General features: G+C 51.0%; 1 protein-coding gene across 4 annotated transcripts in view; it reads right to left on the reverse strand.

The window, feature by feature from the left end:
• Positions 1 to 13,587, reverse strand: part of ABCC1 (ATP binding cassette subfamily C member 1 (ABCC1 blood group)) — a gene marked incomplete at both ends in the record, with an annotated part of 103,022 nt that overhangs the window by 48,538 nt on the left and 40,897 nt on the right. For all 4 annotated transcript variants that reach the window (XM_084248919.1, XM_084248918.1, XM_084248917.1 and 1 more), the window contains 4 exons: positions 627 to 804; positions 1,434 to 1,664; positions 5,742 to 5,873; positions 7,427 to 7,488. In XM_084248919.1, the coding sequence (XP_084105045.1) occupies positions 627 to 804; positions 1,434 to 1,664; positions 5,742 to 5,873; positions 7,427 to 7,488 (603 nt within the window). The remainder of the gene's footprint in view (positions 1 to 626; positions 805 to 1,433; positions 1,665 to 5,741; positions 5,874 to 7,426; positions 7,489 to 13,587) is intronic.

Genomic DNA, 13,587 nt, shown 5'->3' on the forward strand with positions numbered 1-13,587 from the left:
GCAAGTTTTAGAAACACTGATGCCGGGTCCCACCCTCAGGGATCCCGACCGAGTCATGTGAGCCGGAGCCTTGGGCACAGGACATTGCTAGAGCTCTCCAGGCGAGTCTAACTTGCAGGCCAGGCTTTGAACTGATGACCTAGTCCCTCCTTCCTGACCACCTGCAACACATCTCCTCCCACACCAAGGAGCCCAGCAGGGTCCTTGCCCCAAGGCTAAGAAATGAAGGGGCCAAGGAGGAGACCCAGTTGCTTCTCAGGGGGTGCACACAAGCCCACCAACCACTCAATTATCTGGGTGTGTCTCTCCTACTCTGTTCAAGTAGAGTCAGAACAAAACATGAAGGGCAGAGTGAGGGTTTGAATCTGGACTTTCCCAAGCCAAGGACCACCAGCGTCCCTAAGCAATGCAGTTGCCTGAGGCTGACCGGGGCTCAGACACCCACACCCTCCCTCTCGCCATCGCTGGTCTAGCATCAGTCCCAGCCACGCAGGCCACCCTCTGGCTGCCCCAGAAGCTGAGCAGAAAGCCCCCCTGAGCTTTCCAGAGTGACCCAGCCAAGACCAGGGATTCTGAGGCTGCAGCAGGCGCTGTCGGCCTCAGTCATGCCCGCCCGGCCCACCCACCTTGCGGTAGACGGCGCCGATGACGGCGGTCTTGATCCTCATGCCGCTGACGAAGCAGATGTGGAAGTATTGGTGCAGAAGCAGGGTCTGCAGGCAGGTGCTGATGAACAGCAGCGCCGTGTAGAAGTAGCCCTGCCAGGCCGGGGCACTCTTATCATTCGCAAATTTGATGAGCAACCTGCAAAGGAGCGAGGGCGGAGCCCGCATGAGGGGCCGCACAGCCAGCACATGGGGAGAGGCCTCTGGCTGCGCCGGCCGACTTTCTGCCCAGAGAGGCCAGTGCAGCGGGCACTCAAACTTTGAGAAGGAAAAACCCACCCCCAGAGGTGAGCGAAGTGCCCAGAACGGGGCATCTCTGCCTTGGGGTCCTTACACCAGCAGCTCCGTCTCATCACCCAAAGGTGACCGAGAGAACAGCAAGGACAGAGGTTAAGGAGGGGAGCAAAGGAACGTGTGGGCACAAAGAGACATGGAGAGAGAGAGGGAAATACGATGGGGAGGAAGGAGGGAGAGGCACAGGGAGGGGGAGCAGTGCCTTCTCTGGCCCATGCCCGCTGGCCCCTTTGCTTTTCCTCTCCCTAGATGATCTCTATCCTCCCCCATTAGGCTTCAGGGGAGCCTAGTAAGTTTCAGGTACTTGGATCCCAAGGGGCCTTAATGAAGATGGTATTAAAGCAAAGCACGGGGCCAAGCGGGTGACCAGGAAAGACTCAGGTGGAGGCTCTGGAGCCACCTGAGCACAAGGGGAGGGTGAGAGGTGGCATAAGCTGGGCGCAAGGACAGGAGGTGGCAGGAAAGGGCTCTTACTTTAAGATCTCCGGGCCGGCAAACATCATGAGGTCATGAAGGGCCTTGAACAAGAAGCTCATGAGGAAGTAGGGCCCGAAGGTCTGGTATAACACCTTGAACAGGGACGGGTCCCGCTCCTTCTGGGGGGACTTGACGATCAGAGCCTCGGCCTCCTCGCTCACGTCCAGCTTGGAGCTGCCTTTCGTCTGGGTGGGGTCCTTGGAGGGATACACGATCTTCACCGGCTGCCTGGAACATGAGTGGGAAGACATGCAGGGTCTGCCAGAGACTAGGCCCTCCCTCCCCTGCTACTGGAGGGGTCAGAGAACCCCAACCCTGCAGGGAGACCTGGCCACAGAGAAGCAGACTCTGCAGACAGGCTGCTGAGCACAGTGATTGTGAACACAGCCTGGGGAGCCTGGCGAGCTCGGGGATGTAGCCAGGATCCTTAACCTCACTAGGCCTGGCATCTCGCTCTGCTAGGACTGTGCCAACCAACACGAGTTTGAGTTTAGTTTATACAGAAAGGTTCAGTTGGTCACTGACATCAAAAATATAATTATTCATGGAGGGGAATGGGGGGGAGGGGGAAAAAGCTCTGATTCTAAGTGATTTTGACCTAAAGCTATGCTGACACTGTTTGCAAGGAAGGCGATGCTGGGCTTTAATCACTTCTCCCAGTCCTCTGCCAAGATGCGGGGGCTGAGGACCGTTGTCCAAATGTCCCTGATGGGACGCCCTGGTCACTAGTGAGGTTGAAAGGCTGGTATTGCAGACAGATTTTGCATGACTGCCTCACCACACAGGGTGGAGCCTGTTCTGCCTCCTAGTCTATGCAAACGACTTTGCTGGTAGAGGGGGAGGGGAGTTCCCAGAACATCTCTGAGGTGTGTGCCAAAGGCTGGAATGAGTTAGGATAAGGGGGAGAGAGCCCCAGGATAAGGGGGAGAGAGCCCACCCCAACCTGGCTCATCCGTGGTCATCTCTGAGTCCCAGCTGGGGCTCTGTAGACACAGACAAGCTGGTGCTAAAATGCAAATGTAAATTCAAGGGTCCAGGCCAACAGAGCACTCTGTGAACTCGAATAGCAGCAGTCCCAGGAGGGGGAGGGCATGCCCCTGCAGACCACAGAGGCCCAGTTTTGCTTTCTGTGTCTTCGCTGTGACCGCGTAGGCCTCTCCCTGCTCGCTTTACTTCCCCTCACGCTGGGTTTCTGGCGGGGACTTTTATTCGGTGTGGTTGCTTTTAGCACACACATGTCCTCTTGGCATGGGGGACAAGAAGGCCGGACAGAGAGGAAGGGAGTGGTCCAGCCCGCCCTGCTTCACTCTCTGCACACTTCCCACCCGGGGCCACTTCCCAGCCTGGGGCCTGCCTGCAACCACTGCTGACCCAGTGACCAGGAGCCAGGCTCTCAAAGGGCCAGGGAGAAGGCCTGGTGGACAGGAGGAAGGCTCAGGCCTGGGAGGAAGAGGTCAAGAACAGTGGAAAGGGTCGGCTGAGGCCGAGTGAGGTAAGAAAATATCCAGGGATCGAGCGGCCTACAGGGTAGAGGGTGTTCCCCAAGCGCAGGGGAAGAAAGTTAGTCTGAAGAGCATGACAGAGAGGGTGGGCTGCTGGAGGTCAAGAAGAAAAAGGAACAGGACAACTTGGTCTGATTTTGATGTGGACAAAGCTGCTCATCGCACTCTCATCCATGAATGAATTGAAGGATCCTTGTGAGAGAAACACGAGAAGCATATGAGAAGGAAGCTATCATGGGGACTTCCTGGAGAAGGTGACATCACAGACAGATCTGCAGAATGAGGGAACAGGTCCCCCTGGGGCAGGAGAGTGTGCTCTAGGCAGAAGGAATAGGCTGAGGGTGGCCTGGAGATAAGGATTTAAAAAGAGAAGCAGCCTTTCCAAGAACTGCAGGAACCTCAGTAAGCAGGGCTAGGAGCAGAGACTAATGACTTTGTCATTTGTTAGAGAAGATCTTCCATGTGTGGGCAAAAGTATATCTCAGCTTAATTAAAATTCTGAATTTTCTGGATATACTCTGCCTTAGACCCACAACGCCCAACATAACACACAAGGGCAGATTTGCGCTCCGATGCAGAGAATGGATTTTCCAGGCGACACACATGTTCACTCTCCTTAGAGCTGACACCATGCAGCATGGGGTGGTAGTCCCCCTCCCCTGCCATGGAAAATAAAGCCCAGGCAAGATTTTAAATGTTTTGCTTACAAATGCAAATGACTCAGATTTTCTTCCCCTTTTTGATTTAGTTTTGCTTGATGGTTAGTGTGTTTTGTTCCTCCAAAACAGAGGCTCTCAAGAGGGGCTCTTGGCACAGGGCTGTTCTCTGGTCCTCCTGACATGGAAACGTGAGCATCACCTGCCACCAGCCATGGGAAGGCATGCAGTCAGCCAGGCTGGGTAACAGGGATGGCGAAACCCTAGCCAACAGTGAGGCCTTTTCATTGAGAAGGGATTGAGGGACCCCGCCTCTCCTGAGAACCTCCAACGGGCCATCCAGACATGTGTCTAGGCCATCAGAATCCTGCCTTACTCACCCCTATGTTGTGGCCCTACCTGGGCCACAGGCTCCAGCTATGTCTCCCACAAGACCACGTCTGCCATGGCCATGGTCACCTTTAGTGGGCCATAAGTCACAAGGTCCTCTGCTGATGCCCCAAATTCCCAACCACTGCCCGGGTCTCACTTAAGACCTACAGTTCCAGTGTTCTTGCAACTGGTGAGGTTTTTCTATGGGTCTATGGGGAATCTAACACACCAGGCTGGCCCCGCGGTCAACCAATTCTGTATAGAAGGTTTGAATAACAACAGTAGCCAAAATACGGAAACAACCTAAATGCCCCCAAACAACAGGTGACTGGCTCAAGAAGATGCGGCCTGTATACACAATGGAATACTACTCAGCAATCAAAAAAGATAAACTCAGGGGCCTCCCTGGTGGCGCAGGCGGTTGAGCACAGCGCTGTGGAGCTGTCCACAGCCTCTGCAGCGCCAGTTCGATGCCTGCTGGCCACAGAGCAACCCACATGGCGTGGTAGACCTCTCCTGTCTCGCCTGCTGCTCCCCTCAGCAGTGTATTTCAATCAGTCTGACTGTTCTGTTCCCCACTCTGTCTCTGGTGAATCCTCTTACCCCCCCCACACCTCTGGCCTGTACCCCAGCTCTTATGTGCATAAATAAATATTTTTTAAAAAAACTGTCCAAAAATTAACAACAATGTAAGAAAATAAACATAAAAAATAAATTTTTTAAAAAAGGTAACAAAGCCAGCCCATAAGAAAGATGAGGAATGACAGCACTCTTTGCCCTGGCAGAGAGCCGTGGGCAACCTGTATACCTTCCACTCAATTTTGCCTTGAACCTAAAATATCTCTAAAAAACAAAGTCTAGTTAAAAAAGAAAAACCCATGACTGCCACCCACTGTCCCCAAGTCACTCCTGGTTTCGATCTGGCTCCTCGGGACCCAGGATGCGTCTTAAGTCAATGGTGTGTCCTGGTTTAACTGGCAGCTGTTTTTCTTTCTGCCTAGTACATGAAGTAATGATGCACTGTAAGTTCGTGATGACTCAGGTTTGATGGAGAGGGCCTGGTCCAATTTCTGGAATAATTTGATAATAGAGGTCGCATTTGCACGCAGCTTCCATGGGGGTAAGGGGTGGGGTAGGGTGTGTCTGAACTTTATATTCAGGAATCCAAGCGTGAATCATAACATAAACCGTGAACTTGTGATACATCAATGTGGGTTCAGTGATTATAACAAATGTGCCCCTCTGGTGGGGACGAGGGCAGTGGGGGGAGGCTTTCGTGTGGGGGGGGTGGGGAAATCTCAGTCCCACCTGCTCAATTTGCTGTGAACCTAAAACTGCTCTAAAAAACAGTCTTTAAAGATCCAATCCAGTCAAAATCAGCCTCGATTGGGGTGTCTTTGGCTAAGCCCCTCACAAAGCAGTTGGCTTGGCGGGCTGAACCACCACATCAGGATGGCTCAGGATGTCAGGGCCAGGGAGGGGCCAGGCCATGTGTCCAGACACAAGCTCACCGCACGTCTCGGCAAACAGAACCCGCTGCCTTTCATTGATGTCTTTCTCTCTTTTCCACCCAAACTGCTCTATCTCCATCTAAGACTCAACCCATTTTGCAGATGAGCAAGTCATGGCTCAGAAGAACAAAGCCACGTGCCCAGGGCCACACAGCTCTTCAGTGGAGGCATGGCCACCACTCTGGGTCAAGGAGGTGGGAAGGAGGAAACAGGTTTGTTCCAGAGGGTGTCTGGCTTCCTCTGAAGCCACGATTGCACACTTACTTTCTGGACTTGGCACATTCCTTCTTCCAGTTCTTGACCAAAACGGGCACAACTTGTTCTGACTTGTCTTCCTTGTTCAGGGACCAGAGGTCAGTGCTCTCCAGGGGATGCCGATAGCCCCGGATCATCATCCTGGAGCAGAAACACAAGAAGAGGCCGTGAGAGTCCAGAGGGAGAAGACCAGGGCCCTGATACACCCACCCACCGCACATCAGGGTCCCCACCCACTACCCAGAGCAACCAGGGCAGCTCCCACTGTGCAACTGAGAAAACCTAATGTGGACAGACGTTAGGGCACAGTCAGTAATCAGTGCTAATTCTTTGTCTCCTCTGCCCCCCAGGAAAAATGGACTCATTTTTCGGAGACACATGCAGAACTCTGTAGGGGAAAACCCCAGGATGGTGTTTGGGGGAAAAAAACAAAAACAAAAACATTTTAAGGCAAATATGGCAGAGTTTTAACCATGGTTAAATATGCTAATGAGTTTGTTGAGGTGTCCGCTAGCCTTTCTATGTATGAAAGGGATCGAATAGTTTCAGGGTAAAAAGTAAACCCAGTATTTTATCTTGTTGCTCAGAAATAATTTCAGACTTAATAAAAAAGACACAGGCCTGGGCCTCCCCTGGTGGCGCAGCAGTTGAGCGCTGGGCTGCTAAGCTTCCCGGTCGATCCCCGGCTGCTGGCGAGGGTCCCACATGGCACGCAGACCTCTCCTGCCACCCGCCGCTCCCCTCAGCAGTGTACTTCAGTCCTTCTGCCTGTTCTGATCCCCGCTCTGTCTCTGGTGAATCCTCTCACCCTCCCATGCTTCTGACTGTACCCAGTGCTTGTACAAATAAATAAATAAATAAATAAATAAATAAATAAATAAATAAATAAATAAATAAATAAATAAATAAATAAATAAATAAAAAAGACACAGGCCTACAAAGAATTCCTGTCTACCCCGCTCTGCATTCACCATTGGGAAAGTTTTGTGTCAGGTTCGTGGTGTCATTCTGTCTCCACACGCAGACACACATGTGAACACAATTTTTTTTTTGAGCCATTCCAGAGCAGGTTGCAGACTGTAAGCGTCTGTGACCCTAAATATGAGTGTGTGCCCCACTAAGAAAAAGGGCTCGCTCGTACAGACCCAAACGGCAGCATCCCATCAGGCAATTAGCCCAGGAGCATGGAGATTCTGCTCATACCCACTACCCCAGCAAGGCCTTCTAAGGGCACTTAGGAAAACAATGAAGCACGGAAAGAGTTAATTAAAAAAGAGCTTGTAAAAAGTGTACACCCACAAGGAGCAGTGCTGGGGAGGGGGCTTCCAACAGTCTCCAGTGAGACCCTGACACGGTACAACGGAAAGGAGGCTGGCAAGGAAGCAAGTCAAACACAGACAGTGGTGGCCTCTGGTGTCTCGCTGTGGCTGATCCAGGCATATTTCTTTTCCCCACATTCCTAGGGCACAAGGGTAGCAAATTTTCTAATGGTGAGGGGTCTGAAACAACGCCAGCAACAGCAATTATGCTACTGTGAAAAAAATGTCACACCAGGGGCAGTCCTCTGCGGTGCGCCCAATTCTACGCGGGTTCTGCTTCATGCAGGTCTCATACCTGAGTTCATGAATGTGGAGGCAGGGGAATATCTCCAAGCCCCCAGGCCAGAGTAGACAGACTCAAGACCCCACTCTTACCCTGTGATCCACCAGAAGGTGATCCTGGAGAGGAAGGAGGCACCGGATTCCGGGCAAGGATTCTAGTGGAGAGAAAGCACAGGGTGGGGAAGAAAAAGGAAATGCACAGTGAACCTTCTCATCCTCACCAGCGCTCAGTCGGGAGCAGCCAGCTGACCACACTGTCCCCCAAAGGATAAGGAGCCATTCTCACCACGGATGGCACCCCGAAATGATTCCTCTCCAAAGCCCAGGGGGCCGTGCAAGAAACACAAGGTGGGTCCTGCAGCTTTGCCCAGCAAGTGTCCACCATGTACAGAAGGTACAGGGCCCACATCCCCGCCTCATCTTCTGTGCCCACAGCAACCTGGGTGGTACTGCTGTTGTCCTCACTGTTCAGCATTCACTCACTCAATCAGTCACTCCATTAACAAATATTTATTGAGCACCTGTCCTCTGTCAGGCATTCTGTAAAGAGCTGGCAGTGTCTTCTATCCTCACAGAAACTTATGTGTGTATTATTATTATTCCTACTTCGTTTCTTCAACAGATATTCTCTGAGCACCCATTCTGTGCCTACCGCCATCAAACAAATCTGGGCCCTTCCCTCTAGGAGCCTCTGCTATATCATAATAATAATAATGAGAGTGCTAATCACCTTAATACCCCCTGAAATCCTCCACCAGTTAGCTCTGTCCTGTGCTTTACACAGATTAGCACATCTAATCTTCAACACCTCCTTACAAGCTGGGTAAAAGCATCCCCCTCATCTTGCAGTTAAAGAAACTGAGAGGCAGAAGGGGCTGACCTGTCCAGGTCCATGGCCAGGAGCAGTGGTAGAGCAAGGAGGGTCCCAAAGCAATTCAAGCTTGAGAGAGACATCAAGAAGTCATGCAAACAGTGCCTCCCCTGGTGGCGCAGCAGTTGAGCACTGGGCTGCGAAGCTGCCCGCAGCCTCTGCAGTGCCGGTTTGATCCCCGGCCACCAGCGAGTGTCCCACATGGCACAACAGACCTCTCCTGCCGTGCCCGCTGCTCCCCTCAACAGTGTATTTCTTCGTCAGTCTGCCTGTTCTGTTCCCTGCTCTGGCTCTGCTGAATTCTCTCACCCTCCAGTGCTTCTGACTGTACCCAGTGCTTGTATAAATAAATAAATAAATGAATGAATGAATGAATGAATGAATGAATAAATAAATAAATAAATCTTTAAAAAAAAAAAAAAGGAAGTCATGCAAACAAAGGCAAAAAACCACAATGGGGATGGGATCTTATCCCAGAAGAAGACCAAGATTACCAATGAGATCACTGGTATCTTAACAGGATCATAGTAAGAGAGCTGATAAGGGGCTGAGGGCTGCTCTAGTTGATAGGGCTCAAGGAAGTGGTCCTTAGCGAGGCATTCCAGCTGGGGTCTGAAAAGAGTAGCGGACAGCTAAGAAAAGGGAGAGGTAGCATGTTCCCAGGGGAGTGGTGTGTGCAAAGGCCCTCTAGCAGGTTCCTATTCCAGGAACCCAGAGAGAGCCTGAACAATCCACATTGGAGGCAGCGCACGGTCTACACTGGAGGCCATGTAAGGAATTCTGATGTTCATCCTCAGGACAACAGGACGTCACTTTCAGATTCTAAGCAAGTTTTCAAAGAACCTCTTTCCCAGAGGTGTTAGGGGGGAAAGGATGTCCCAAAGCAAATTCCATATAGGCTTTGTGGACTCCACCCCCACCCCAGGTCAAAGCCAAAGACACTGGGAACTCCACATCCCATCACCACCAAAGGGAAGGTGGCTGAGACCTGAGGGTGGGGTTAAGCAGCCAGGTGGATACAAAAGGCAGACACGTGGGCTTTGGGAGCTCTCCATTTTTGGGCTCTCGGCCAGCTCTGAGAGTGACTTTGGGTTTCCAGGTCGTTGGATCGGGTAGGACGCATTAAAGACTTTATTTCCCTATTTTCTCCCTGAGTTGTACATTTTCCTTATTTCTTTTTCTCTTGTAAATAAACCTTTTATTAACCCTTTTGCGTGTGTCTGTAGTAGAGTATTCATAAGTCCCTTTAAAGCGCGCGGGTGAGGACCCACAGCCAGGAACCTGTTTAATATCGGGGTTGCTCTATAACAGAGGCACTAGGAGGAGCTCAGCATCAGCAAGGAGTGAGGGAAGCACATCGGGCAGGATTCCACTTTGCAACACTTAGGGCCAAATTCTGCAACACAGGCTTTAGTGCAGGGGCTGGGGGGTGGGGGAGGGAGGGGTCACCACTCATCACCACAGTGATGAGTCGCTGAGCTCAGGATGTCCCTCCATGTTCCAGAAGTTTAGAGACAAGATTAGGAGAGCCAAGAGCCAGAAGACAGAGCAGCCTCTACCCAAGCGGTTTTCATCAGGGCTGGGAGTGCTTTTCAAAACACCGCCCCCGGACCCTGACCCTGGAGACTGTGATAGGCTGGTTTGGGGTAGGACAAGAGCAGCTAGCTTTTGTTTCTGTTTTTAATTCCCAGGGTGTCCTTGGCAAAGTGGCTGGGGAGGAAATGTCCAAGATCAACCTAGAACATCTCCTTACCCACGGCAAGGAAACTAAAGATGAGGAATGTTGCTAAAAGGCCTCAGAAGCAACCAGAAGTGGTTCCCATGACAGCCCCAAGAGGCACAATCTGAGCTGCAGTAATCCCTAGAATGCACCGGAACATGACATGAACACCTGAACATGTAAGTTTTTATCAAAGAACTTCTGGGTGTCACTGACAAACAATGCTAACGCGCCCAGTTGTTGTTTTGGAAACAGACATGGGGAAGGAAACAGGCATTTTTGCTGCCTTTCCTGAATGAGCTAAACCAGAGGGTGGTCAAGAGATAAAAGGAGGATCATGCATAGAAATAGCCCAGCGAATAAGTGAAGGAAGCATAGAAGACCTAAGAGACTGACATTTTACAACCACAATGGATTATTGGAATATTTGATGACAGGAGTTGGATGTTATGAGAGAATTATGAATGTTTTTAGGTCAGATAATGGTCTAAAATCCTTCTCTTGGGCCTCCCCTGGTGGCGCAGCGGTTGAACACTGGGCTGCGAAGCTGCCCGCAGGCTCTGCAGCCAGTTCGATCCCCAGCCACCTGCGAGGGTCCAACGTGGCGCAACAGACCTCTCCTGCGGTGCCTGCAGCTCCCCTCAGCAGTGTATTTTGTCAGTCTGCCTGTTCTGTTCCCTGCTCTGGCTCTGGTGGATTCTCTCACCCTCCCGTGCTTCTGACTGTACCCAGTGCTTGTACAAATAAATAAATAAATCTTTAAAAAAAAAAAAAAAGGATAAGTTAATTTAAAAAAATAAAAATTTAAAAAAAAATCCTTCTCTTTCAGATATCACTTTGGGGGAACGGCAGAGAGGGTGCATGGGAATCTAGTCTCTGTACAACTTTCCATGAGCTGTTATTTCAAAAGATAAAGCTATTGAAAATATAATTTCTGGGGACTTTCTGTTGGCGCAAGGGGTTAAGATGCAACCTATGAAGCAATCTGCAGCCTCTGCAGCACTAGTTCAATCCCCAGGCGACCACGGAGCAACCCACATGGCGAAGCAGACCTCTCCCGTCTCCCCGCTGCTCCCCTCAGCAGTGTATTTCAGTCAGTCTGCCTGTTCTGCTCCCCACTCTGTCTCTGGTGAATCCTCTCACCCACCCCCCTGCATCACTGGCCTGTACCCCAATTCTTGTATGCATAAATAAATAAATCTTTTAAAAAAAAAAAGAAAAGAAAAGAAAAGAAAATTTCTGGTCTTTCAGAGGTACGTGTGGTGCAGAGTGAAGCATCCATGCAGCTCATTATATGCTGCTGTGTGCACTCTTGTACATGTGTGAAGTTTGCATGATAAAGTTACATGGGAAGCATCCCTGTTGATTCAGACACACAGCCCAGGCTGAGAACCACCTGCTTCACTCCGGGGCTGTGAGTGTCAGGACCGTGCAGCCCTGGCTGCCCCAGAACCACCTGGGGAGTTTGTTAAATGGAGGTGTCCCGGGCACCAACTAGATCAGGGGGCCCCTACCATTACACAATAGGTCCCCCCTTAATATCATCACTAGGTCTTGTGATCTGTGAATTTAAACAAAATGATGTATGCTACAAGCAGGCTCTCCAGCTGCATGGTTTTGTTCAACATTTTCCCTGCAACATCATAATGAAAATTTAACAAGAGGATGTTACTCAAGGAGCTCTGTTCAGGTAAATCAGATGCAGCCAGCCCACAGGCATTTGGCCAGACCAACCCACAGCAGACTGTGATGCTGGACAGACATGGGTTCAAATCCTAGCTCTGCTATTTTCTAGCTCAATGCTATTAGGCAAGTCCCTTCCCCATAGAGCCTGGGTTTGCACATCTGAGAAGTGGGATCCCTTGTCTTACTTCTCAGCCTACCTGCAAGGACTACAAGGACAAGCAGAATGAGGTCCATGGGACCATGTTGTGAGCTGGAATTTTTCTAACTGCAGGTGCCAACCTAAGGTGGAGGAGGTGACGGCATTTACTCTGTAGGCTGGTACTGCTTCCGGAAGTGGGTGGATTATCAAGGAATTGCAAATGCATTTCGATTGTAGCCCAATTCCTACCCACAGTGGAAAGTCAAAGTAGCTGGCAGAGGACGGGGGGAGGGGTGGGGTGCAGCTGGCAATGACTCATTTATTTCTTGAGCAAATATTTAGGGAGGACCTGCTTGCGTGCCAGGAGGAGGCCAAATTCTGGGAACAAAGCTCTGAATAGACGCGATGTCGATTCCTGCCCCATAAGCTTCCCACATGGTGGGGGATGGACAAGAAGCAAACCAAGGGCCTCCCTGGCGGCGCAGCAGTTGAGCGCTGGGTTGCGAAGCTGCCCTCAGCCTCTGCAGCGCCAGTTTGATGCCCGGCCGTGGGGCGAGGGTCCCACATGGCGAGTAGACCTGCCACCCGCTGCTCCCCTCAGCAGTGCATATTTCATCAGTCTGCCTGTTCTGCTCTCCGCTCTGGCTCTGCTGAATTCTCTCACCCTCCTGTGCTTCTGACTGCACCCAGTGCTTGTATAAATAAATAATCTTTAAAAAAAAAAAAAAAGAAGCAAACCAAGATGCCAATAAAGATGTAACTAAAACTGGTGAGACTCCCAACAAAGGCAGAAAACGGGGTGCCAGAGTAAAAGGGAGGGGTAGGGGTGGCTTGTGTGGGAGAAGCATGTAGCGAGGTGTTCTGCCACTCCCCAGCCATGGGACCGCACCTTACTTGGTGGTGACAAGATTAAATGAGATAAAGCATGTGAAGTACTTAGAACAGTACCTGGCACAGAGTAAAAGCTCAAGAAATGGCCGTCATGGTGATACTAATAAGAAGAGTGAAAACAGTGTTAAGAAACAAAATTCACAAATCGAGCAAGCCAATTGGCTTGACTAAATGATGTACAAATTGGGTGGCCCCACCCAAACCCAGTGACTCAGAAGCTCTGGGGTGAGGCTGAGAGCTGTTTTAACAAGCCCTCCAGGTGACGAGAACCCAGCGGAAGGGCCTGGGATCCAGCCTGCGAACTGAGGCACTAAGCTTCACCACCCTGACCCCGGAATGCTTCCATTAAACAAGTAGGTGCGTGAGCACAGCAAACAGTGCTGCTTTCGTGACCACTGGCTCCATCCCCTAAATATCTAACAATAAGAGATCGTGTGTACACTTGTGAACACTGCTGGGTCTTGTTGATTCGGCATCCTAACGGCTGCCCAAATCACCGCCTTCCCCGGCCCTCAGTTTCTTCACCGCAGAGCACACGCTACCCTCTGTCCATGCACTTGTCTGCTCCTTTGCTGGTCTGGGACACGCAAGTGTGCACAGGGCCACTGTCCAGCTCAGCCTTCCTCTCTTGCTGCCTGGCTCCTACAACAGCTTCCTGAGAACTACCAGAGTCTCCTCCATCTTCCAAAAAGCACATTAAACCAATACTTTCAACCATGAAGTGCCAGGATCCTATTGAGATAGACTGAGTGGACTCAGTAGACCTGAGAATGCATTTCTGATCAGCACCTGGGGGTGCTGATACCATGGGCCCTGGGACCTCCCCTTTAAGAAGTCACCATCTACTTGATGCACCCAACCAACCGCAAAAGGAAGCCCTCTCCCAATCCACAGTAGCAACCTCAGGGCCATCGAGAGTGAAGGACCAGAGGCTGGGAGCAGGCAGG

The sequence above is a fragment of the Talpa europaea genome (assembly GCF_964194135.1).
Source record: "Talpa europaea genome assembly, chromosome: 12".
Classification (NCBI taxonomy): domain Eukaryota; kingdom Metazoa; phylum Chordata; class Mammalia; order Eulipotyphla; family Talpidae; genus Talpa; species Talpa europaea.